Here is a 27,692-nt window from a genome sequence, read left to right as displayed (position 1 = left end):
TAGTGGTGATAGTCGAAGCTGGAATATACTGATATAGAGTGATGAGGAGTGCTTGCTGTAATAAAGGAACCTGTATGTGCATCGATGTCCGCATCACTATAATGAGCAATATCACTAATAACAATGCAAAATATACTATAGATATAAAAATGATAGTTACATACTAACTAAATGACAATAATAGTGTCGAGGGAATAATACTAGTGTCGATGATTCGTGAGAATATAACATATCATGTAATGTAAAATAGTGTGGTATAAACACGTATATGATTGCACTTGTATTGTTGATATATTTTTATTTTGGATTGTACAACTTGGATAATGAATGAATGCTTGTTTACGATGTGAGGTCATTTTGCGCATCATCTCTGATTGGATAAATTATTCACATGACCATCTAATTGACTAACACCTCACTCAGGTGCAGTCCATTATTTTAGGGTAGTCTGGTGTACATATAGCAAGTGTATAGCATACATTTCAGTAAGCCTGATGAAAGTCATTTGATAGGCCGAGAAACGCGTTGCTTTTATTATATTATTATTTTAAATAAAGTACTTTTTTATACTTCTTGCTGCCGGACTACTTTTTTTTCTCAACTACCCTACCTACTATTTTCCACATCTCCATCTGTGAACCCTGGGGAGCTCCAGACCGTTGGTTCTAAGTCTGCTGGTTGACTGTATTGAACCCAGCCTGCCTAGATTGCACCAGGGAAGGTGCTCTACTAAATATTACTGAATATCCACTGGAGGTCAGTCTTCTGGGTGACTGCTAACTGATCCCAGACTGCTCCACCTGCACCACTAGGGGTGCCATACTAAATATGAGTGTATCTACCTGATACCTTATTTTTATTTGTCATCAAACAATATTGGGCCATGTGGCGCTTCTGTGTTCTTGTTTTATCTACAGATTTATTCATAATATATGCTACTGAAATAGGTGCTATGGTATAATGGCTTCACATTTGTCTAGAAACATAAGAATAGACGGAATTAGTTAGAAATCGACTGACTGGGTTGAATCCCTGATACAGCCTGATAAAACAGCATGTTTTTGCTGAGAAACGCATTGCTTTTTATCTGTGTATTTTAATAAACATAAACTTTATTTTTTACCTGCTTGCTCGCTTATTTTGTCCACAAAGTTGTTTTTTAACACCGGGCTATCCCATGCCCTTAGTGCCATTAGCTGCACCTCTATCATTGGACACTTACAGATCTCTCTACGAACCTCTGAGCCTGGTGTCGTCTGCTGTCGGCGGGCATTCCTCGATTGGACATCGCCAGTCACCTGACCTTACCTGACGTTGGATGCTCCAGCCGTGGTGGTGAGTCATACGGGCGACTCTGAGGGTCCCGTGCTGCTTTGTTTGGCACTCCGGTCGTGCAGCCTGCTCTGTGAGTCTCCACTGCTAGGGGCTCAGGGTTGTCTTGTGCTGACTAATTTTTGTTCGTACTACACCATGTGGTGCCTCTCTTTTCTTCTTTCCTTCTAGGTTGATATCACTGAATCCCTTGCAGCTTGCAGGCAGGAGGACGCCTTTGAGTGCATAGGAGTGCCTGATGCATGTGTGAATGTTCTACTTTTCCCTATTCGTAATTCACTATATGATTCAGACTATCCCCTCTGGTACCTAGGCCCCTTGTATTTTAATATTTAGTGTTGGGAAAACAGATTTAAGAAGAAGTGGTTGTGATATATCCATGCTCCTTCATTACCAATTTTAGAAAATGTTTTGTTTGCATATATGTTCAATAAAGTGTTAGGGTTTCATTTCCACTACTATTGATTATATAGTGTGTTATTCAGCACTAGGCTTTTAAGCCATAAACCCTTACTGATCCTTAACACATATAAAAAAAAAAATTTTTAAAGAAAAATTTAAAACAAGCACATATATTTGTATAATTAAATTCTAGCTATAAAAGTGCTTTAACCACCACATGTGCAACATTAGTGACTGAATGCATTTAAAAATATGTGCAAGGCAACCACATTCTTGTGTCCACCATTTTATTTTATTTTGTATTGAATTTTAAAAGAATACCTTTATAAAGGCAGTATTAAATATAATTTTAAAGGGCCATAATAGTCGAAAAATGACATGCTCTAGTTTGTTAGAGCATGTAATTTCAAGACTATCGGCCCAACTCTACTGTGTGTTTAACCCCCACAAAGGGGTTAAACACACATAGAAGTACCGCTTGTACTTCATGTAATTTTAAACAACTTTCCAATTTACTTCTATCATCACATTTGCTTCATTCTTTTAGAATCCTTTGTTAGGGAGCAACCCTAGGTAGACTCAGGACAGCTTATCATGTGTAATAGCATTTTAACCATTTTTGGGGTCCTCTCATACTTTGTATGAAAGTCTTACTAATGCTCTAACTCAGACTTAGGCAATGAGTTTTTGTTCTCCCCAGATGTGTTGCCTCCTAAAATGCTTTGGTACTAACCCACCAGTCTGATGTGAGAAAAGCTGGTTAAAGGGACACTGAACCCCAGTTTTTTCTTTCGTGATTCAGATAGAGCATGCAATTTTAAGCAACTTTCTAATTTGCTCCTATTATTTTTTTCTTCGTTCTCTTGCTATCTTTATTTAAAAAGAAGGCATCTAGACTTTTTTGGTTCAGTTCTCTGGACAGCACTTTTTTATTGGTGTTGAATTTATCCACCAATCAGCAAGAACAGCCCAGGTTGTTCACCAAAAATGGGCCGGCATCTAAACTTAAATTCTTGCATTTCAAATAAAGATATCAAGAGAATGAAGAAAATGTGATAATAGGAGTAAATTAGAAAGTATCTGAATCACAAAAGGAAAAATTTGGGTTCAGTGTCCCTTTAATACTGTGGAAGAAATCAATTTCTTCATACTTGGTGATGTGATATGAGATATCTGCCCTCATACTTTATGCTTGAATAATTTTGAGGATGCTCACTTTTATCTCAAATAATCACTTAAGAAAACAGAAGCTATAAGAGGAAGGGCATATATAGGTCAAGAGGAAGAGTCTATTATCTTCTGTGATATTTCTACCTACTTCCAAGTTGCACAGGGCAATATTCGAACCACTACATAATAGGATATTGCTTAAATTTAATGTAGCTTTAAGTTACAAATGTTTTCCCCCTCAGGATGTGCACCATGGAAATGGTACCCAGCAGGCCTTCTACAATGACCCAAATGTCCTATACATATCACTGCATCGCTATGATGATGGTAACTTCTTTCCAGGCAGTGGAGCACCGGATGAAGTAAGAGCCTTTATTATACCAGAATAACTATGTTAATGTTTATAGAATCCTTGACATTGAGTTCTGTGCACTTTGGAATTGGTGGGAACTTTTCTGTTACTTTTAGACACTGTCTTTGTCTATAATATGGTACCCCAGTAACACTCCTTTCCTCTTAGGTTGGCACTGAGACTGGAGTAGGGTTCAATGTGAATATTGCCTTTACTGGTGGCCTGGACCCTCCCATGGGAGATGCCGAATATTTGGCTGCATTCAGGTAAAAAAAAAAAAGCGACAAAAAATGTGTTTGTCTGCACTTTACATGTCTATTTACAAGAACTTGCAGTTCTCCCTTCATACTTCTGTTAACAGGAAATTTCTCCTGATTACCAACATCTTTTTTTAGTTTTGTAGCAAGAACAGTACTCCTTCCTTAGATTCAATGTGTTTTTTGTTGTTTTCAGGGCTATTGTAATGCCAATAGCAAATGAGTTCTCTCCAGAGGTAGTCCTGGTATCTGCTGGATTCGATGCTGTGGAAGGACACCCATCTCCACTCGGAGGGTACAATGTGTCAGCCAAATGTAAGTTCAAAAATTAATCTTAAAACTTCTCTTTGTAAACGCATGTGTCAAACAGTAGCTCTGCCTGTGAGACTTTGTCCAGGAATTGTGGAGGTTCTTAAATCTGGATAGTATACAAGCTATTTCTTTCTAATGACACGGTGAGTCCACGGATCATCATCAATTACTGTTGTGAATATCACTCCTGGCCAGCAGGAGGAGGCAAAGAGCACCACAGCAAAGCTGATAAATATCACTTCCTACCAACAATCCCCCAGTCGTTCTCTTTGCCTCTAGTGCAAGAAGGAGGTGAAGTAATTAGGTGTCCTGATTAATTTCTACAATCAAGATTTTTTTATTTTGAAGTCAGGGCAGGATTGCTCTGATCTTCCATCACAATCTGGGTATAGCTGTACTTCACGTTAGTCTCTTCAGCAGGGCTGTGGTAGCTTTAAAGCAGTTAGGGACTTGTAATGTGGACTTTGCTTAATTTTCCTAACAGATTGCTGCCCTATATCAGAATACCAGAGTAGGCTTACTCTGTCATTCTATTTTCCACAGGTCTCTGTGAGGAGTGGCATACTCTCATGCCTTGTGTGTCGTCGTCCAGCCGGACGGCTAGAGTACAGGTAAGGGCCTTTTTGTCTTCTGGGGCTGGGAGACTTGCACTAAAAAGTGTTTAAAATAGCTCCCTCTCTGCAACTTATATGGGACGTATATATCCTTTAGAAGGATATCTGAAGGCAGTATGCAGGCACTTGACAGTGACAGGAAACTAGGGGTTAATATGTATTCCCCTGTATTTATATTTGGGCTCTTATATATCATGTTAGAGGCTCCTATGGGGTTAACCTCTAACTAATTTTTATTTCTTTACTTATACTTGTGTAACTTTTTATTCGCAGTATTTAGCGTACCTAGTGCGTTCAATATTATTAGAGAACGCCATTGTGGGGTTTTTACTTTTTAGAACCTCCCTTGGTTTTGAGTGTAGCGTGTCTTCATGCTTTCTATTGCGCTCTATATTGGGAAAGGATTTTTTTCATTATTCCCATAGGGGTTAGAATATCCTTTCAATGTCAGGAGTACACTTTGCTCTTTTTGTTTTATTGAGGAATTACTAGTCACTTCAGCTGGTTACTGAAGCTCAATGCTAGGTAGAAGTTCGCGCCTCGTTACCATGCTGCTGAAGTGTCTCCACCTTCTTCACTGTGAGGGAGATGCGGCGCCATGTTAATTACTCTCCGGGACTTGTGTTCAGTTTGCTCCGGTTGAGAACGGAGTTGTTTTAACATTACTCTGTCCGTTTCTGTGAGAATGGTCCTGTGTGAAATTTTTTTTTTTGGAAAGCTTTGTTATTAATAAAACGATGGGGAACATATGTCCTATTTTTGAGTATTATGTTTTATAAAGAGTTTTTAGGAGTATAATTTATTAGTTATTAATGTATAGCTCCCTTTCCCTTATATTTTACTTTCTTTCATGTAATTAGCAAGAGTCCATGAGCTAGTGACGTATGGGATATACATTCCTACCAGGAGGGGCAAAGTTTCCCAAACCTCAAAATGCCTATAAATACACCCCTCACCACACCCACAAATCAGTTTTACAAACTTTGCCTCCTATGGAGGTGGTGAAGTAAGTTTGTGCTAGATTCTACGTTGATATGCGCTCCGCAGCAGGTTGGAGCCCGGTTTTCCTCTCAGCGTGCAGTGAATGTCAGAGGGATGTGAGGAGAGTATTGCCTATTTGAATTCAATGATCTCCTTCTACGGGGTCTATTTCATAGGTTCTCTGTTATCGGTCGTAGAGATTCATCTCTTACCTCCCTTTTCAGATCGACGATATACTCTTATATATACCATTACCTCTACTGATTTTCGTTTCAGTACTGGTTTGGCTTTCTACAACTTGTAGATGAGTGTCCTGGGGTAAGTAAGTCTTATTTTCTGTGACACTCTAAGCTATGGTTGGGCAGTTTTTTATAAAGTTCTAAATATATGTATTCAAACATTTATTTGCCTTGACTCAGGATGTTCAACGTTCCTTATTTCAGACAGTCAGTTTCAGATTTGGGATAATGCATATGAATAAATCAATTTTTTCTTACCTTAAATTTGACTTTTCCCCTGTGGGCTGTTAGGCTCGCGGGGGCTGAAAATGCTTCATTTTATTGCGTCATTCTTGGCGCGGACTTTTTTGGCGCAAAAATTTTTTTCTGTTTCCGTGTCGCCGGAAGTTGCGTCATTTTTGACGTTTTTTTGTGCCAAAAGTGTCGGCGTTCCGGATGTGGCGTCATTTAGGCGCCAAATAATGTGGGCGTCTTTTTTGGCGCTAAAAAAATATGGGCGTCACTATTGTCTCCACATTATTTAAGTCTCATTATTTATTGCTTCTGGTTGCTAGAAGCTTGTTCACTGGCATTTTTTCCCATTCCTGAAACTGTCATTTAAGGAATTTGATCAATTTTGCTTTATATGTTATTTTTTCTATTACATATTGCAAGATGTCCCACGTTAACACTGAGTCAGAAGATACTTCTGGAAAATCGCTGCCTGGTGCTGGATCTACCAAAGCTAAGTGTATCTGCTGTAAACTTATGGTATCTGTTCCTCCAGCTGTTGTTTGTACTGATTGTCATGACAAACTTGTTAATGCAGATAATATTTCCTTTAGTACTGTTACATTACCTGTTGCTGTTCCATCAACATCTAATACTCGGAGTGTTCCTGATAACATAAGAGATTTTGTTTCTAAATCCATTAAGAAGGCTATGTCTGTTATTCCTCCTTCTAGTAAACGTAAAAAGTCTTTTAAAACTTCTCATTTTTCAGATGAATTTTTAAATGAACATCATCATTCTGATTCTGATAATGGTTCTTCTGGTTCAGAGGATTCTGTCTCAGAGGTTGATGCTGATAAATCTTCATATTTATTTAAAATGGAATTTATTTGTTCTTTACTTAAAGAAGTCCTAATTGCATTAGAAATTGAGGATTCTGGTCCTCTTGATACTAAATCTAAACGTTTAGATAAGGTTTTTAAATCTCCTGTAGTTATTCCAGAAGTTTTTCCTGTCCCTGATGCTATTTCTGAAGTAATTTCCAGGGAATGGAATAATTTGGGTAATTCATTTACTCCTTCTAAACGTTTTAAGCAATTATATCCTGTGCCATCTGACAGATTAGAGTTTTGGGACAAAATCCCTAAGGTTGATGGGGCTGTCTCTACTCTTGCTAAGCATACTACTATTCCTACGGCAGATGGTACTTCCTTTAAGGATCCTTTAGATAGGAAAATTGAATCCTTTCTAAGAAAAGCTTACTTGTGTTCAGGTAATCTTCTTAGACCTGCTATATCTTTAGCGGATGTTGCTGCAGCTTCAACTTTTTGGTTAGAAGCTTTAGCGCAACAAGTAACAGATCATAATTCTCATAGCATTATTAATCTTCTTCAACATGCTAATAATTTTATTTGTGATGCCATCTTTGATATCATTAGAGTTGATGTCAGGTATATGTCTCTAGCTATTTTAGCTAGAAGAGCTTTATGGCTTAAAACTTGGAATGCTGATATGTCTTCTAAGTCTACTCTGCTTTCCCTTTCTTTCCAGGGTAATAAATTATTTGGTTCTCAGTTGGATTCTATTATCTCAACTGTTACTGGAGGGAAAGGAACTTTTTTACCACAGGATAAAAAATCTAAAGGTAAATTTAGGTCTAATAATCGTTTTCGTTCTTTTCGTCACAACAAGGAACAAAAGCCTGATCCTTCATCCTCAGGAGCGGTATCAGTTTGGAAACCATCTCCAGTCTGGAATAAATCTAAGCCTTTTAGAAAACCAAAGCCAGCTCCTAAGTCCACATGAAGGTGCGGCCCTCATTCCAGCTCAGCTGGTAGGGGGCAGATTACGTTTTTTCAAAGAAATTTGGATCAATTCCGTTCACAATCTTTGGATTCAGAACATTGTTTCAGAAGGGTACAGAATTGGCTTCAAGATAAGGCCTCCTGCAAAGAGATTTTTTCTTTCCCGTGTCCCAGTAAACCCAGCGAAGGCTCAAGCATTTCTGAATTGTGTTTCAGATCTAGAGTTGGCTGGAGTAATTAGGCCAGTTCCAGTTCTGGAACAGGGGCTGGGGTTTTATTCAAATCTCTTCATTGTACCAAAGAAGGAGAATTCCTTCAGACCAGTTCTGGATCTAAAAATATTGAATCGTTATGTAAGGATACCAACATTCAAAATGGTAACTGTAAGGACTATCCTGCCTTTTGTTCAGCAAGGGCATTATATGTCTACAATAGATTTACAGGATGCATATCTGCATATTCCGATTCATCCAGATCACTATCAGTTTCTGAGATTCTCTTTCCTAGACAAGCATTACCAGTTTGTGGCTCTACCGTTTGGCCTAGCAACAGCTCCAAGAATTTTTACAAAGGTTCTCGGTGCCCTGTCTGTAATCAGAGAACAGGGTATTGTGGTATTTCCTTATTTGGACGATATCTTGGTACTTGCTCAGTCTTCAGATTTAGCAGAATCTCATACGAATCGACTTGTGTTGTTTCTTCAAGATCATGGTTGGAGGATCAATTTACCAAAAAGTTCATTGATTCCTCAGACAAGGGTAACCTTTTTAGGTTTCCAGATAGATTCAGTGTCCATGACTCTGTCTTTGACAGACAAGAGACGTCTAAAATTGATATCAGCTTGTCGAAACCTTCAGTCACAATTATTCCCTTCGGTAGCCTTATGCATGGAAATTCTAGGTCTTATGACTGGTGCATCGGACGCGATCCCCTTTGCTCGTTTTCACATGCGACCTCTTCAGCTCTATATGCTGAACCAGTGGTGCAGGGATTACACAAAGATATCTCAATTAATATCTTTAAAACCGATTGTATGACACTCTCTGACGTGGTGGACAGACCACCATCGTTTAGTTCAGGGGGCTTCTTTTGTTCTTCCGACCTGGACTGTAATTTCAACAGATGCAAGTCTTACAGGTTGGGGAGCTGTGTGGGGGTCTCTGACAGCACAAGGGGTTTGGGAATCTCAGGAGGTGAGATTACCGATCAATATTTTGGAACTCCGTGCAATTTTCAGAGCTCTTCAGTCATGGCCTCTTCTAAAGAGAGAATCGTTCATTTGTTTTCAGACAGACAATGTCACATCTGTGGCATACATCAATCATCAAGGAGGGACTCACAGTCCTCTGGCTATGAAAGAAGTATCTCGAATTCTGGTATGGGCGGAATCCAGCTCCTGTCTAGTTTCTGCGGTTCGTATCCCAGGTATAGACAATTGGGAAGCGGATTATCTCAGTCGCCAAACGTTACATCCGGGCGAATGGTCTCTTCACCCAGAGGTATTTCTTCAGATTGTTCAAATGTGGGGACTTCCAGAAATAGATCTGATGGCCTCTCATCTAAACAAGAAACTTCCCAGGTATCTGTCCAGATCCAGGGATCCTCAAGCGGAAGCAGTGGATGCATTGTCACTTCCTTGGAAGTATCATCCTGCCTATATCTTTCCGCCTCTAGTTCTTCTTCCAAGAGTAATCTCCAAGATTCTGAAGGAATGCTCGTTTGTTCTGCTGGTAGCTCCGGCATGGCCTCACAGGTTTTGGTTTGCGGATCTTGTCCGGATTGCCTCTTGCCAACCGTGGACTCTTCCGTTAAGACCAGACCTTCTGTCGCAAGGTCCTTTTTTCCATCAGGATCTCAAATCCTTAAATTTAAAGGTGTGGTGATTGAACGCTTGATTCTTAGTCAAAGACGTTTCTCTGACTCTGTGATTAATACTATGTTACAGGCTCGTAAATCCGTATCTAGGGAGATATATTATAGAGTCTGGAAGACTTATATTTCTTGGTGTCTTTCTCATCATTTTTCCTGGCATTCTTTTAGAATTCCGAGAATTTTACAGTTTCTTCAGGATGGTTTGGATAAAGGTTTGTCTGCAAGTTCCTTGAAAGGACAAATCTCTGCTCTTTCTGTTCTTTTTCACAGAAAGATTGCTAATCTTCCTGATATTCATTGTTTTGTACAAGCTTTGGTTCGTATAAAACCTGTCATTAAGTCAATTTCTCCTCCTTGGAGTTTGAATTTGGTTCTGGGGGCTCTTCAAGCTCCTCCGTTTGAACCTATGCATTCATAGGACATTAAATTACTTTCTTGGAAAGTTTTGTTCCTTTTGGCCATCTCTTCTGCCAGAAGAGTTTCTGAATTATCTGCTCTTTCTTGTGAGTCTCCTTTTCTGATTTTTCACCAGGATAAGGCGGTGTTGCGAACTTCTTTTAAATTTTTACCTAAGGTTGTGAATTCTAACAACATTAGTAGAGAAATTGTGGTTCCTTCATTATGTCCTAATCCTAAGAATTCTAAGGAGAAATCATTGCATTCTTTGGATGTAGTTAGAGCTTTGAAATATTATGTTGAAGCTACTAAGAATTTCAGAAAGACTTCTAGTCTATTTGTTATCTTTTATGGTTCTAGGAAAGGTCAGAAGGCCTCTGCCATTTCTTTGGCATCTTAGTTGAAATCTTTAATTCATCATGCTTATGTCGAGTCGGGTAAAACTCCGCCTCAAAGGATTACAGCTTATTCTACTAGGTCAGTTTCTACTTCCTGGGCGTTTAGGAATGAAGCTTCGGTTGATCAGATTTGCAAAGCAGCAACTTGGTCTTCTTTGCATACTTTTACTAAATTCTACCATTTTGATGTGTTTTCTTCTTCTGAAGCTGTTTTTGGTAGAAAAGTACTTCAGGCAGCTGTTTCAGTTTGAATCTTCTGCTTATATTTTCAGTTTTTTTCTTTATAAGATTTAAACTTTATTTTTGGGTGTGGATTTTTTTCAGCGGAATTGGCTGTCTTTATTTTATCCCTCCCTCTCTAGTGACTCTTGCGTGGAAGATCCACATCTTGGGTAGTCATTATCCCATACGTCACTAGCTCATGGACTCTTGCTAATTACATGAAAGAAAACATAATTTATGTAAGAACTTACCTGATAAATTAATTTCTTTCATATTAGCAAGAGTCCATGAGGCCCACCCTTTTTTTGTGGTGGTTATGATTTTTTTGTATAAAGCACAATTATTCCAATTCCTTATATTTATGCTTCACACTTTTTTCTTATCACCCCACTTCTTGGCTATTCGTTAAACTGATTTGTGGGTGTGGTGAGGGGTGTATTTATAGGCATTTTGAGGTTTGGGAAACTTTGCCCCTCCTGGTAGGAATGTATATCCCATACGTCACTAGCTCATGGACTCTTGCTAATATGAAAGAAATGAATTTATCAGGTAAGTTCTTACATAAATTATGTTTTTTTGCTTATATTCAGTATATAAGATTCATTTGTGCTACTTTAAAGTGACAGTTGCATTTATTCTCAGTTTTGCTTTGCAAAAGACATTGTTTTTATGTCTCTCGCTGGATCTCTTGAGTTAGAGAGAGCGCGTTCCTTCTGAGCCTATGTCTCCCAGGATGATTCTGTCTGAGCATTAACACAGTTTCTCCTTTTCGTCCCAAGCCTCTATGCCGTCACCTGCAGTGCCCTGCGGTTCCTCGTTATCTCCTAGAGGAGTTATTTGCGTTCAGAATTTGCTACTCCGGTATCTGTTGGGTACTTTTGGCATTATCTGTTTTTCCTATTCTTAGGGAAAATCGCTGGAGGAACATTAGAGATTCAGTTTGTAAGGTCTCTGTATCGTCTACTACTGCTCACCTTCCTCATAGGACTGATGAGGGGGATTCTCCAGTAATCTTAGGGTGAAATCTCAGATTTCGGTCAGTATAATTCCTTCACTTGTTGCTGAAGTAGCAACCTTCAGTTTTAAGCTTTAACACCTTCATGTATGGTTAAAGGAGGTTTTGACTACTTGGACGACACCGATATCCTATCATTGTCAACCCTTGGAAGTATCTCTAGACGTGCTTTCGAGACTTTTTCTGTCTCCTGTCTTTTAAAGACTTTTATTTTTCCATTAAAGTCAAAGCGCTTTTAGTTAGCGACTCCTTTAGGGATCCAGGGACTAAAAGCTGGAGGCTTATTAATAAAGCTGGACAGATAGCTCAGCATGCTAATGCACTGTGACTGAGCTCTGTAGCAACCCAGGGGTTGCAAGTTTGATCCCCGGCAAAATCCTCTCAGCCTTTCATCCTTCCGATGTTGATAAATTGAGCAGCACCTTAACACCCTTACTGGTGATTTGCTGCGCTTTACAGGTACCCAATACATACATGTGCAAGGAACTAAGATATGAAGCATCTTTTGAATGTGTCTTGTCTAAATAGAATGAGAGCCAAAATAGCTGGCTTTATTGTGCTAGTCTGAGTGGCGTTTTTGGCTATAATCTTGGTCAGTTGATCCTTACTCCAAGTGCAGATATCTAGCACTTCTTACAAGAGCAAGACCTTGTTTGGGATTGTCTGGCAGAATTTATTTCTGATTTTATGGGAGTGTCTTTTCATCCATAACCAAGAAATAGACCTTATGGACGCCATAGTAACTTTTGTTCCTTTGGTAACTGCAAAGGACAATTTTCCCCTCTCCCTCTTTCAAGTGGGTACAGTCCATATTTTCTTGGCAGCCTAAGCAGTCTTGGGACAAGGGGAAGCATTTTAGAAATCCTCTGCTGAGGCTTTATCAGAAAGAAAGGTTTATCCCCGATCCGGGATCGGGTCAATTGTGGGACAGATTTTATTGAGGTCTAGAATCCTTGGCTGGGAACACGGTAATCAAGGTTATAAATAGAATTCATAATTTTATCCCAGGGATTCCTTCTCTTATGTTAGTCTGCAGACCAGATAAAGAGAGAGGCATTCTTGATATGTATCCAGGATTATTTTCCTCCATGGGAGTGGTTGTCTATCTTCTATACCTATCTGTTGTGGTTAACAAATAAAAGGGACTTCTCGTTCTTGCTAGACCTAAAGTGTCTCATCAGTACCATCCTTCATTCGGAGATTATTGGTTCTATGCTTTCCTGGGTGTAAGAGGGTCAGCATGACGACTATATAGACTGGATGAATGCGTATATCATGTTCCCATCCACAGGGATCATCAAGTTCATGAGCTTTGCCTTTCTAGTCAAGCCTTTCTGTCTGCGGCTTCTTCGGTTGGTCCTGCCTCAGTCTCCAGAATCTTCTCTAAGTTCTGGGGGCTCCTTGTCAAGGATTAGGTCTCGGGATTTGTAGCGACAACCTACCTGGATATTGGTTTAGATGCCATACTTCAAGCAGCTATCTCTCTTTTGGAGATATTGTTGTACTTTCTGGATAAGAGTTATTTGGTTCTATCTACGAGGATAGTTTTCCAGGGGTGCAAATAGTACCCTTCTTTCTAGTCTGCAGTCTACCGTTAGTCTTCAGTGATTCTGGTATGGGGGAATTGGTCTCATGTTCACTCCATGGACTTCATTCCCTTTGCTTAATTCCATTCCGAGTTTTGCAGTTTGGCATGCTCAGTTTATGACAGGGATCTTCAGATCAGTCTCAAAGGATAGATCTAGATCAGTCGACTGGAGACTCTTTCATGTGGTGGATGTACCTGTCTCAGGGCAGATGCTTCCAGAGAACTTTTATGGTCAAAGTATCCTTAATGGTTTCCTTTATCCTCAGGGAGTTTTCCTCTGTCAGGAAGAAGGTGGCTCGGATTGTTCGGTGGGCGGAAGCTCGCAATTACTTTTATATGCCATGAACGTTCCAGGAGTGGTTTCTGTGGATCGGTCTTCCTGAGCAGGTAGACATTTCATTCCGGGGAGTGGGCTCTCCATACAGAGGTTTTCTCTTGGTTTACCCTTCCATGGTGGGTGTTGGAGCTGGATCTGTTAGCGTCTCCGCAATTTTTTAGGAGGTACAGAGCTCCGCAGGCCTCTTTGATAGATACTATATATGAGGTTTCGGTCTAGCGTACCTGTTTTAGTCCATTTGCTCTCCGTGCACGAGTGATTACTTGTATCAAGCAGGTAAAAATGTGGGTTAGTCTATTATCCTCTGCCTGGTTTCACAGGTTCTAGTTGTCAGAACTTGTGAAGGTGTCATCTCTTCCGACTGGAAGTGGTCTTGAGGAAGGACTTTTTAATCAGGTTCTACTCCTTCACCCAAATTTCACTTCCCTGAAGCTGTCTGTTTTGAGGTTGTACACTTACTTTTATCTAGGTGTGTTTTTTTCTGACGCGGTCATTGAGATCTTGTTTCAGGCTTAGGAATCTGTTACTTGTAAGAGTTCCCATAAGATATGATATAAATTTCTTTTTCTGTGTGAATCCAGGAGCTACTTTTGGAGTAGGGTCTGGATCCCATGAATTTTCATTTTCTCCAGGAATATCGGGAGAAGAGTTGGTCTGTCAGTACACTGGAGGGTCAGATTTCTGCCCAATCTAATTTGCTGCTCAGCGTCTGACTAATGTGTCAGTCGTGCAATCTTTTGTCAGGCCTCTATAAGATTCAGGCCTGTGCTACGTTAGTTGCTCCTCTTTGGAGCATTTTCCTTGTTTTTAGAGTTTTGCAGCAGGCTCTGTTGGAGCCATTGCTTTCTATAAGATATTACGTGGTTTGTTTCTTACTACCTCTCTTCTGTTTGGAGGGTTTTCGAAACACTCAGCTTTGCGGTGTATTTCCCCTTATCTCATATTTTATGCAGATAAGGTAGTTCTTTTTTACAGGTTTGGTTTTCTTTTAAGGTTTTGTCTGTTCGCAACTGGAAGGTTGTGCAGGCTTTTAAAATTTATTTGCAGGCTACAAAGGACTTTTGTCGGGTTTCCGCATTGTTTATTTGTTTTTTCTGGAAGCCGTAAGGGTCAGAAAGCTCTGCCACTTCGCTTTCTTTCTGGTGGAGAAGTGTTATCGTGTGGCATTTGAGTCTGCCGGACTTCAGCCTCTTGTGAGACTCACAGCTCATTCCACTAGGGCAGTTTTTATTTTCTTGAGCCTTCAAGAATGAGGCCTCTGTGGAACGGATTCCAAGGTCGGGACTTGGTCTTCCTTGTTCACTTTTTCCGAATTTTGTGAATTTGTTATTACCTCAGTTGAGGTTTCTTTTGGGAGAAATATTGTGCAAGCAGTGGTGCCTTCTGTTTAGGTTACCTGTCTTGTTCCTCCCTTATCATCTGTGTCCTCTAGCTTTGGGTACTGATTCCCAACAGTAATTGATGATGATCCGTGGACTCACCGTGTCATTAGAAAGAAAACAAAATTTATTTCTAATGACACGGTGAGTCCACGGATCATCTTAATTAATGTTGGGAATATCACTCCTGACCAGCAGGAGGAGGCAAAGAGCACTACAGCAAAAGCTGTTAAATACCACTCCCCCTACCCACAATCCCCAGTCATTCTCTTTGCTTGTATCCGTTGCAAGGAGGGGGTAAAGTTAGGTGTCTGATTCTTCAATCAAGAGTTTATTTTATCAGCCTTCTAGGTTAAAGGGACAGTCAACACTAAAAAATAAACTAGCTTGAATGCATTACTTACAACACGATTAGTGGAAACATCCTTATTCACATCCTATAATCCATAAGAACCGATTTTGTAAAAAATAAAAAACTACCGTTCTGAGCCGCTTGGGTAAAAAAAACATGGCTCCATAACTCCTCCTCTCATCATCTTCTTCCCCACGGCTAGTTTGAAGCTCTGTAGTGCCCGCCAAAGATTCTAACAACTGACGCATGGGCATAGTGTCCGTTTTTTTGTTTTTTTTTCTGCAGGAAGAGGCGGGGATGTATTTTAGTGTTGCACCAGTCCCACGCTGCTCGTTTTCCTTTGTGCAGTTTTTTTTTTTTTTTATTTCGATATCAGTGTGTAGCCACCAGCAGAATCAGAACCTATCAGGGGATATATAACTTTTCTAAGTGATACAAGCTTTCCCTTTGATGTTAAGCTCACTCTCTGTTTCTGATGGCGTTTGCCTTTACTATGTGAACCAGGGCAGTATTTATAGTTAACCCCTCTCCTGCTCATAGGGTCGTTGTAATGGCTCCGTTTTCAGTGTCCTGAGGGGTTCTCGTCTGGGTGCAGATGGACACACAATTATTTTTATTGAAAAGTAGCAGACTCAGAAGTGATTTTCTGAAATAATTCCTTATAGAAAGGATAGCTTATGGAAAGTTCTTCCTGTAACAGCTGTCTGGATAAATATAGTATTCAGGCATGACAGTATGCACCTCCTCCTACCTGCCATTGGGTTTCTACACCGCCGCTCGCCACTAAAGTAATCGCCCTCTTTAGGTTTCCTTCCTCCCAACAGGATGTTACAGCTGCTTTCCCCTGAGCTCAGGGCAGAACCATACACTGTTTCCCTATTGCGCCCCGGGGTGACGTAGTCACATAGACAAGTCTGAAAAAAACAGACGTAAACTAGAGAGACCGACACTCTTCAGGCACCGCTGTGAAACAGTTATTAAAAATGTATATGGTGTATGGCTCTGCCCTGAGCTCAGGGGAAAGCAGCTGTAACATCCTGTTGGGAGGAAGGAAACCTAAAGAGGGCGATTACTTTAGTGGCGAGCGGCGGTGTAGAAACCCAATGGCAAGTAGGAGGAGGTGCATACTGTCATGCCTGAATACTATATTTATCCAGACAGCTGTTACAGGAAGAACTTTCCTTAACCCCTTAAGGACCACATCACTTTTCCATTTTCTGTCCGTTTGGGACCAAGGCTATTTTTACATTTTTGCGGTGTTTGTGTTTAGCTGTAATTTCCCTCTTACTCATTTACTGTACCCACACATATTATATACCGTTTTTCTCGCCATTAAATGGGCTTTCTAAAGATACCATTATTTTCATCATATCTTATAATTTACTATAAAAAAATTATAGAATATGAGGAAAAAATGGAAAAAAACTCAGTTTTTCTAACTTTGACCCCCAAAATCTGTTACACATCTACAACCACCAAAAAACACCAATGCTAAATAGTTTCTAAATTTTGTCCTGAGTTTAGAAATACCCAATGTTTACACGTTCTTTGCTTTTTTTGCAAGTTATAGGGCAATAAATACAAGTAGCACTTTGCTATTTCCAAACCACTTTTTTTCAAAATTAGCGCTAGTTACATTGGGACACTGATATCTTTCTGTAATCCCTGAATATCCCTTGACATGTATATATATTTTTTAGAAGACATCCCAAAGTATTGATCTACGCCCATTTTGGTATATTTCATGCCACCATTTCACTACAAAATGCGATCAAATAAAAAAAAAAAAATTCACTTTTTCACAAATGTTTTCACAATCTTTAGGTTTCTCATTGAAATTATTTACAAACAACTTGTGCAATTATGGCATACATGGTTGTAAATGGTTCTCTGGGATCCCCTTTGTTCAAAAATAGCAGACATATATGGCTTTGGCATCGCTTTTTGGTATTTAGAAGGCCGCTAAATGCCGCTGCGCACCACACGTGTATTATGCCCAGCAGTGAAGGGGTTAATTAGGGAGCATGTAGGGAGCTTGTAGTTTTAATTTTAGCTTTAGTGTAGTGTAGTAGACAACCCAAAGTATTGATCTAGGCCCATTTTGGTATATTTCATGCTACAATTTCACCGCCATATGCGAACAAATAAAAATAAAACGTAAAATTTTCCCAATTTTAGGTTTCTCACTAAAATTATTTACAAACAGCTTGTGCAATTATGGCATAAATGGTTGTAAAAGCTTCTCTGGGATCCCCTTTGTTCAGAAATAGCAGCTATATATGGCTTTGGCTTTGCTTTTTGGTAATTAGAAGGCAGCTAAATGCCGCTGCGCACCATACGTGTATAATGCCCAGCAGTGAAGGGGTTAATTAGGGAGCTTTTAGGGAGCTTGCAGGGTTAATTTTAGCTTTAGTGTAGGTATAAACCTCCCACATGACACATCACACCCCCAGATCCCTCCCAAACAGCTCTCTTCCCTCCCCCACCCCACAATTGTCCCCGCCATCTTAAGTACTGGCAGTAAGTCTGCCAGTACTAAAATAAGAGTTTTTTGGGGGGATTTTTTTTTTTTTAAATAATAATTCTGTTCTGTAGTATCCTCCCTTAGCCCCCAACCTCCCTGATCCCCCCCCCCCAAACAGCTCTCTAACCCCCCTCTCTCTGCCTTATTGCACCATATTGGGTACTGGCAGCTGTCTGCCAGTACCCAGTTTGAAATCAAATATGGTTTTTATTAATTTTTATTTTACAAATACTATTTTCTGTAGTGTAGCTGCCCTCCCCCAACCCCTGCCAGATCGCTGACATTTTTAATATGCCCACCCTCACTCCCAACGAGTACCACCTTGTGCTATACAGTTGTTCCATAGTGTAGGGTTCCCGCACGCGCCCGCCCGCTCCCATGCACGCGTGTACACCCGCTCCCGTGCACCCGCGCACGCTCCCGCACTTGATCCCGCCCCCCTTCCCACCGATGGCCGCCCACCCGCCTCCCTGGGTAAGCTCCCACCCACTAACGAACATGGCCATCGATGGCCGATGCAGAGAGGGCCACAGGGTGGCTCTCTCTGCATCGGACGGCTAAAATTTTTTATAGCAGGATGCCTCAATATCGAGGCATCACTGCTATAACATGAAAGCAGTTGGAAGTGATCAGGATCGCTTCCACTGCTTTCAAAGACCAACGACGTACGGGGTACGTCCTTGGTCGTTAACTGCATTTTTTTGCAGGACGTACCCCATACGTCGTTGGTCGTTAAGGGGTTAAGCTATCCTTTCTATAAGGAATTATTTCAGAAAATCACTTCTGAGTCTGCTACTTTTCAATAAAAATAATTTCTCCATGTTCTGGTGTGAATACTATATTTATCCAAACAGTGCTGGTCCGTCGCTGAATAGGGAACCTTTACACTGTTCCGGGTATAAAGAGGCAGATACTGACGTAACATACGATTTACGCATGCGCAATTGGGTGTGAACGCTCAGGAGTCGTCGTGGCCGACACTCCTGTGATGTGCAGTTAGAATCAGCCTGAGAGTGACGTCAACATAGGAGGAGTTTATGATCGTTTTTTTTTTTCTTAGAACGGCAGTTTTTTAAAAAAAAATTTGATTCAGTCTGCATTATAGGATGTGAATAAGGATGTTTGCACTAATCGTGTTGTAAGTAATGCATTCAAGCTAGTTCATTTTTAGTGTTGACTGTCCCTTTAACGGTTTATCTTTGACAATTTTGCAGGCACTGGGGATGTTTGGCTCAGTTTATTATGTTTTTACTTTGGTGTACATGTTTTTTGTTTGTATTAATGGCTCGCGGGAGGTTTGTTAGGCCACGCCCACAATAGGCGGGCTTATCTGAGACAGCAAGGGCGTTTTTTGGCGCCCTTTTAGCTGTTTCCTGTTGGTATTGGATGTTGCAGCTCTGTTGCATAGCTCCTCAGAGGTGGTTCAGCGTTCTCTCCGGTGTGGCTGTGTGGGGTCCAGATCATTTTCTGACTTTGTTTCTGGCAGCAAGGAGGTCAGGTAGGCATCTCAGCAGAGCTTGCTGAGGTGTGGAGGTTGCCTTTTGTTTTTTTGTGGGGCTGTTGCTCTGTTTATATTTAAAGGGACACTGAACCCACATTTTTTTCTTTTGTGATTCAGATAGAGCTTGCTATTTTAAGCAACTTTCTAATTCACTCCTATTATCAATTTTTCTTCGTTCTCTTCCTATCTTTATTTGAAAAAGAAGGCATCTATGCTTTTTTCTTTGTTCAGTACTGTGGACAGCAGTTTTTGATTGGTGGATGAATTTATCCACCAATCAACAAGGACAACCTAGGTTGTTCACCAAAAATGGGCCGGCATCTAAACTTACATTCTTGCATTTCAAATAAAGATACCAAGAGAATAAAGAAAATTTGATAATAGGAGTAAATTAGAAAGTTGCTTAAAATTGCATGCTCTATCTGAATCACAAAAGAAAAAATTTGGGTTCAGTGTCCCTTTAAGTTTCTGTCTGAATTTCAGGGACTATAACGTTTGTGTCTCTTTTTGCATTCATTTTGTGAAAAATTGTTGCTGCAAGTTTTATTGTGCAGTTTAAGGATTTTCTAGTTTAAAAAAAAAAAGGCTGTTTAAAATTTAAAGTGACAGTAACGTTTTTTGTTTCATTAAAATTCTGATTTGAATTTAGGATTTTTTATTGATTAAGGTTTTTTCTTTTGGAATAAGATGGACCAAGAGGCCCTGCAAGCTGTTGCTTGTTATCTATGTTTAAATACTAATGTTGAGCCTCCTATCCCTTTTTGTTCCTATTGTATTGAGAGAACATTGCATTACAAGGATACTTTTTGATTCTGAGCCTTCATTGTCTAGGGCGGATGTTGTTCAGGAGTCTCCTGTTCTGGCTAATCTGCAGCTTTCTCCTCATACGTCCCAATCTTCTGCAGTGCCCTGTATTTCGTCTCAGGTTGTTTTTTCCTTGCAGGATATGGCTACCCCATATATCCTCGGCAGTATCTGAGGCTTTGTCTGCTTTTCCTATGTTACAGGGGAAGCGCAAGAGGAAGTATGTTTCTGATTCTATTGCAATTGTGTCTAGTGTTTCTTCTCATAAGTCTGAGGAGGAAGATACTTCAGTAGCATCTGAGGGTGAGATCTTGGATTCTGATAGCATAAATCCTTCTTCTGAACCTGAGGTTGTTTCCTTTAGGTTTAAGCTGGAGCATCTCCATTTGTTACTCATGGAGGTTTTGGCTACCTTGGATGACTCTGAGGCGTCAGTCATGGTTATTCCTAAGAAATCTAGTAAACTTAAGTTTTTTGATGTCCCTTCCTCGGTGGATGTTTTTCCTATACCAGATCGTGTTTCAGATATTATTGCACGAGAATGGGAGAAGCCTGGGATTCCTTTTTCCCCTTCTCCAATTTTTAGGAAGATGTTTCCTATTGCTGATTCTATTAAGGAATCTTGGCAGATGGCTCCTAAGCTGGAGTGACCAGTTTCCACTCTGAGCAAGAGGACCACTATTCCTATTGAGGGCAGCTGTTCCTTTAAAGGTCCTATGGATAAGAAGTTGGAAGCTTTGCTTAAAAATATTTATGTACACCAGGGGTATCAATGCCAACTGGCTGCATGTATTGCTACGGTTACTAGTGCGGCAGCATATTGGTTTGATGCATTGTCTAATTCTATTCAGCAAGATACTGCTCTTGAAGAAATTCAAGATAGAATCAAGGCTTTGAAGTTGGCTTATTCCTTTATTGCAGATGCTTCTCTACAGGTCATCAAGTTGGGAGCTAAAATTTCTGGTTTTGCCATTTTAGCTCGCAGAAGCTTTATGGTTAAAATCCTGGTCTGCGGATGTGTCCTCTAAGTCTAAGCTTTTTTCTATTCCTTACAAGGGTAAGACCTTGTTTGGCTGAGATTATTTCTGATATTACGGGAGGGAAGGGGCATTCTCTTCCTCAGGATAAAAGAAATAAACAGAAGGGTTGGCAGAGTAAATTTCGTTCCTTTCGTAACTTCTCTGGTAAATCTTCCTCTTCTTCCTCCAAGCAGGAACAGTTCAAGCCATCTTGGAAGTCAAATCAGTCTTGGAATAAGGGGAAGCAGTCCAGGAAGCCTGTTGCTTACTCAAAATCTGCCCCCGATCTGGGAATGGATATGTGGGGGGCAGACTCTCTTTCTTCGCTCAAGCTTGGGTTCGAGATGTTCAGGATCCCTGGGTGGTAGATATCATGTCCCAGGGTTACAAACTGGAGTTCAAGAATTTTCCTCCCAGAGGCAGGTTTCTTCTCTCCAGGTTATCTGTAAACCAGGTAAAAGGAGAGGCGTTCTTACATTGTGTTCAGAATATTTCCGACATGGGAGTGATAGTTCCTGTTCCGATTCAGGAACAGGGTCTGGGTTTTTATTTCAATCTCTTCGTCGTTCCCAAAAAGGAGGGAACTTTCAGACCTATTTTAGATCTCAAGAGTGTAAACAAGTTTCTCAGGGTTCCGTCTTTCAAGATGGAAACTATTCGTTCCATTCTTCCTTTGGTTCAGGAAGGTCAGTTCATGACCACAGTGGATCTAAAGGATGAGTATCTGCATATTCCCATTCACAGGGATCATCACAGGTTCCTAAAATTTGCATTTCTAGACAAACATTTTCAGTTTTTGTAGCTCTTCCTTTTGGTCTGGCAACAGCTCCCAGAATTTTTTCAAAGGTCCTGGGAGCATTGTTGGCTGTGCTTCAATTGAAGGGTGTTGCAGTGGCTCCTTATCTGGACGACATGCTAGTTCAGGCTCCATCTTTTCAACTAGCAATCTCCCACACAGAGTTGTTGTCTTTTCTGCGCTCCAATGGTTGGAAGGTGAATTTAGGAAAAAGTTCCTTAATTCTGGCTACAAGAGTGGTATTTTTGGGGACCATTATAGATTCTCTAGAGATTAACATTTTTCTGACAGAAGCAAGAAAGTCAAAGATTTTCAATACGTGTCTTGCTCTTCAGTCACTTCCTCGGCCGTCAGTGGCTCAGTGCATGGAGGTTATTGGTCTGATAGTTTCAGTCATGGACATCATTCCGTTTGCTCGGTTCCATCTCAGACCTCTGCAGTTATGCTTGCTCAGGCAGTGGAACGGGGATTATGCAGATCTATCTCCAAAGATTGTTCTAGATCAGATGTCCATAGATTCTCTTCCATGGTGGTTGTCTCAGGATCTTCTCTCTCAGGGAACTTGCTTTCGCAGACCTGCCTGGGTGATTGTAACCACGGATACCAGTTTGCTGGGCTGGGGTGCTGTCTGGGTTTCATTAAGGGCTCAGGGTCTATGGACTCGGGAGGAGTCGGTTCTTCCAATAAATGTTTTGGAACTGGGAGCAATTTTCAATGCTCTTTTAGTCTGGCCTCAGCTAGTTTCAACCCAGTTTATCAGGTTTCAGTCAGACAACGTTCTGAGTTCCTTGGCCATGACAGAGGTAGCCAAGATTATTCAGTGGGCGGAGATTCACAACTGTTGTCTGTCTGCTATCCATATTCCAGGGGTGGACAATTAGGAAGCGGATTTTCTGAGCAGACAGACTTTTCATCCGGGGGAGTGGGAACTTCATCCAGAGGTATTTTCCAGCTTGATTCTCAGTTGGGGGCAGCCGGAGTTGGATCTCATGGCATCTCGTCAGAATGCCAAGCTCCCGAGGTACGGGTCGAGGTCAAAGGATCCTCAGGCTGTTCTGATAAATGCTCTGGCAGTTCCTTGGACTTTCAGTCTGGCATATGTGTTCCCTCTGTTTGCTCTTCTTCCTTGGGTCATTGCTCGGGTCAAACAAGAGAGGGCATCAGTGATTCTCATTGCCCCAGCGTGGCCTCGCAGAATCTGGTTTGCAGATCTGGTGGAGATGTCTTCCCTTCCACCTTGGTGTCTTCCATTAAGGTTGAACCTGCTTCTGCAGGGTCCCTTCCTTCATCCAAATCTCATTTCTCTGAAGCTAACTGCTTGGAGATTGAACGCTTAATTTTTTCTAAGCGTGGTTTTTCTGAGTCAGTCATTGAGACTATGATTCAGGCTCGTAAGCCTGTGACTAGGAAGATTTATTTAAAGATTTGGCGTAAATATTTGTATTGGTGTGAATCCAAAGGCTACTCGTCGAGTAGAGTTAGGATTCCTAGGATTTTGTCTTTTCTCCAGGAGGGTTTGGAGAAAGGTTTATCTGCTAGTATCCTGAAGGGTCAAATTTCTGCTTTATCTATTTTATTGCACAAGCGCCTGGTGGATGTGCCAGATGTTCATTCTTTTTGTCAGGCCTTGGTTAGAATTCGGCCTGTGTTTAATTCTGCTACTCCACCTTGGAGTCTTAATTTGGTTCTTAGAGTCCTTCAACAGGCTCCGTTTGAACCTATGCATTCTTTGAATATTAAGATGTTATCTTGGAAGGTTTTGTTTCTGGCGGCTATTTCTTCGGCTCGAAGAGTTTCGGAGCTTTCAGCCTTACAGTATGAATTGCCTTTTCTTATTTTTCACTCTGATAAGGTAGTTCTGCGTACTGCCTTGGGTTTTCTTCCCAAGGTTGTTTCTGATATGCATATTAATCAAGAGATTGTTTTTCCTCCTTTGTGTCCTAATCCTCCTTCTCATAAGGAGCGTTTGTTGCACAATCTGGATGTGGTTCGTGCATTGAAATATTATTTGCAGGCGACTAAGGATTTTCGCAAGTATTCTTCTTCTTTATTTGTTGTATTTTCTGGGAAGTGTAAGGGTAAGAAAGCTACGGCTACTTCTCTTTCTTGTTAGTTGAGGAGTGTTATTCGCTTGACATATGAGACTGCTGGTCAGCAGCCTCCTGAGAGAATCACGGCTCATTCCACAAGGGCTGTTTCATCTTTGAATTTAAAAAATGGAGCTTCTGTAGATCAGCTTTGCAAGGCTGCAACTTGGTCATCTTTGCATTCTTTTTTATAAATTTTACAAATTTGATACTTTTGCTTCAGCAGAGACTTCTTTTGGTGGAGAGGTTCTTCAAGCAGTGGTGCCTTCTGTTTAGGTTAACTGTCTTGTCCCTCCGTTATCATCCGTGTCCTCTAGCTTGGGTATTGGTTCCCAACAGATCCGTGGACTCACTGTGTCATTAGAAAGAAAACATAATTTATTCTTACCTGATAAATGTATTTATTTCTTGACACAGTGAGTCAACGGCCCACCCTGTTTTTCAGACAGTTTGCTTTTCTATAAACTTCAGGTACCTCTGCACCTTAGATTACTTCCTTTCCCTTTGGTCAAATGACTGGGGATTATGGGTAGGGGGAGTGGTATTTAATAGCTTTTGCTGTGGTGCTCTTTGCCGCCTCCTGCTGGTCAGGAGTGATATTCCCTACAGTAATTAAGATAATCAGTGGACTCACCGTGTCAAGAAAGAAAGAGAAATTTATCAGGTAAGAATAAATTGTTTTATTTCTTGACGCGGTGAGTCCATGGCCCACCCTGTATTTTTCAGACAGGTTTTTTTATATAAACCTCAGGCACCTCTACACCTTGTTACTTCCATTCTCTCCTTTCCTTTAGTCGAATGACTGGGGGATTGTGGGTAGGAAGTGATATTTATCTGCTTTGCTGTGGTGCTCTCTGCCTCCTCCTGGCCAAGAGTGATATTCCCAACAGTAATTCATGATGATCCGTGGACTCACTGTGTCAAGAAATTTATCAGGTAAGCATACATTTCGTTTTTTATGTAAGTAAAATATAGAAACAATCTGTTGCTTTAAAGGGACATGAAACCCACATTTTTTCTTTCGTGATTTAGAAACAGCATGACATTTTAAACAACTTTCTAATTTACTTCTTTTATCTAATTTGTTTCATTCTCTTTATCACTTGCTGAAAAGTATATCTAGATATGCTCAGTAGCTGCTTATTGGTTGCTGCACATAGAGGCCTCGTGTGATTGGCTCACACATGTGCATTGCTATTTCTTCAACAAAGGATATCTAAAGAATTGAGCAAATTAGATAATATTAGTAAATTGGAAAGTTGTTTAAAATTACATGCCCTATCTGAATCATGAAAGTTTAATTTTGACTAGACTGTCCCTTTAACCCCTTAATGACCGCAGCACTTTTCCATTTTCTGTCCGTTTGGGACCAAGGCTATTTTTACATTTTTGAGGTGTTTGTGTTTAGCTGTAATTTTCCTCTTACTCATTTACTGTACCCACACATATTATATACCGTTTTTATCGCCATTAAATGGACTTTCTAAAGATACCATTATTTTCATCATATCTTATAATTTACTATAAAAAAAATTATAAAATATGAGGAAAAAATGGAAAAAAACACACTTTTTCTAACTTTGACCCCCAAAATCTGTTACACATCTACAACCACCAAAAAACACCCATGCTAAATAGTTTCTAAATTTTGTCCTGAGTTTAGAAATACCCAATGTTTACATGTTCTTTGCTTTTTTTGCAAGTTATAGGGCCATAAATACAAGTAGCACTTTGCTATTTCAAAACCACTTTTTTTCAAAATTAGCGCTAGTTACATTGGAACACTAATATCTTTCAGGAATCCCTGAATATCCATTGACATGTATATATTTTTTTTTAGAAGACATCCCAAAGTATTGATCTAGGCCCATTTTGGTATATTTCATGCCACCATTTCACCGCCAAATGCGATCAAATAAAGAAAATTGTTCACTTTTTCACAATTTTTTTCACAAACTTTAGGTTTCTCACTGAAATTATTTACAAACAACTTATGTAATTATAGCATAAATGGTTGTAAATGCTTCTCTGGGATACCCTTTGTTCAGAAATAGCAGACATATATGGCTTTGGCTTTGCTTTTTGGTAATTAGAAGGCTGCTAAATGCCACTGCGCACAATACGTGTATTATGCCCAGCAGTGAAGGGGTTAATTAGGGAGCATGTAGGGAGCTTCTAGGGTTAATTTTAGCTTTAGTGTAGTGTAGTAGACAACCCCAAGTATTGATCTAGGCCCATTTTGGTATATTTCATGCCACCATTTCACCGCCAAATGCGATCAAATAAAAAAAAAACGTTAATTTTTTCACAATTTTAGGTTTCTCACTGAAATTATTTACAAACAGCTTGTGCAATTATGGCACAAATGGTTGTAAATGCTTCTCTGGGATGTCCTTTGTTCAGAAATAGCAGACATATATGACTTTGGCGTTGCTTTTTGGTAATTAGAAAGTCGCTAAATGCTGCTGCGCATCACACGTGTATTATGGCTAGCAGTGAAGGGGTTAATTAGGTAGTTTGTAGGGAGCTTGCAGGGTTAATTTTAGCTTTAGTGTAGATATCAGCCTCCCACCTGACACATCCCACCCCCTGATCCCTCCCAAACAGCTCCCTTCCCTCCCCCACCCCACAATTGTCCCCGCCATCTTAAGTACTGGCAGAAAGTCTGCCAGTACTAAAATAAAAGTTTTTTTTTGTTTTTTTCTAAAAGAAAAAAAAAAGCATATTTACATATGCTGTGTTTAGGATCCCCCCTTAGCCCCCAACCTCCCTGATCCCCCCAAAACAGCTCTCTAAGCCTCCCCCTCTGCCTTATTGGGGGCCATCTTGGGTACTGGCAGCTGTCTGCCAGTACCCAGTTTGCACACAAACAAATGTTTATTTTTTTATTTTTTTTTATTTTTTTTGCAGGGCACCCCACGGTCCCCCACGGACCAACCCCCACCACCTAAATGACTCCTAAGGTTTTTTTTTACATTCTAAGTCCCACTTTTATTTTGTTTTGGGACACATTTTTCTGTAGTGTAGCGGTTCCCACCCGCTCCCTCCCAGTGCACGCGCCCGCCCCCCCCCCCCCCGGGCCCGGGCGCGCGCCCCCGCGCGCCCCCGGACTCCCCCGCCCACGATCCCGCCCCCCTCCACATGACCAGGGCCATCGATGGCCGCCACCCACCTCCCACACCGGCTCCCACCCACCAACGATACCGGCCATCGATGTCCGGTGCAGAGAGGGCCACAGAGTGGCTCTCTCTGCATCGGATGGCCGTAGAAGTTATTGCAGGATGCCTCCATATCGAGGCATCACTGCAATAACCGGAAAGCAGCTGGAAGCGAGCAGGATCGCTTCCAGCTGCTTTCCACACCGAGGACGTGCAGGGTACGTCCTCAGGCGTTAACTGCCTTTTTTCTGAGGACGTACCCTGCACGTCCTCAGTCATTAAGGGGTTAATTTGTTAAAGGAATCAAGTAGTATTATCATACTAATTTATGATAGATTTGTTGATATAATTACACTAATTGTAGGTAATGCTGCATTTTCTTATTCTTTATTTCTTTCATGTAATTAGCAAGAGTCCATGAGCTAGTGACGTATGGGATATACATTCCTACCAGGAGGGGCAAAGTTTCCCAAACCTCAAAATGCCTATAAATACACCCCTCACCACACCCACAATTCAGTTTTTACAAACTTTGCCTCCTATGGAGGTGGTGAAGTAAGTTTGTGCTAG

At 40.7% G+C, this 27,692-nt stretch overlaps 1 protein-coding gene across 1 annotated transcript in view; it reads left to right on the top strand.

The window, feature by feature from the left end:
• HDAC4 (histone deacetylase 4) overlaps nucleotides 1-27,692 on the top strand; it is a gene marked incomplete in the record, with an annotated part of 933,145 nt that overhangs the window by 833,651 nt on the left and 71,802 nt on the right. Inside the window, 3 exon segments of the mRNA XM_053698885.1 lie at nucleotides 3,147-3,266; nucleotides 3,425-3,522; nucleotides 3,710-3,828. Coding sequence (XP_053554860.1) covers nucleotides 3,147-3,266; nucleotides 3,425-3,522; nucleotides 3,710-3,828 — 337 coding nt within the window.

The sequence above is a fragment of the Bombina bombina genome, chromosome 1 (assembly GCF_027579735.1).
Source record: "Bombina bombina isolate aBomBom1 chromosome 1, aBomBom1.pri, whole genome shotgun sequence".
NCBI classification, from domain to species: domain Eukaryota; kingdom Metazoa; phylum Chordata; class Amphibia; order Anura; family Bombinatoridae; genus Bombina; species Bombina bombina.
This window is presented reverse-complemented; position numbering and strand designations above follow the sequence as displayed.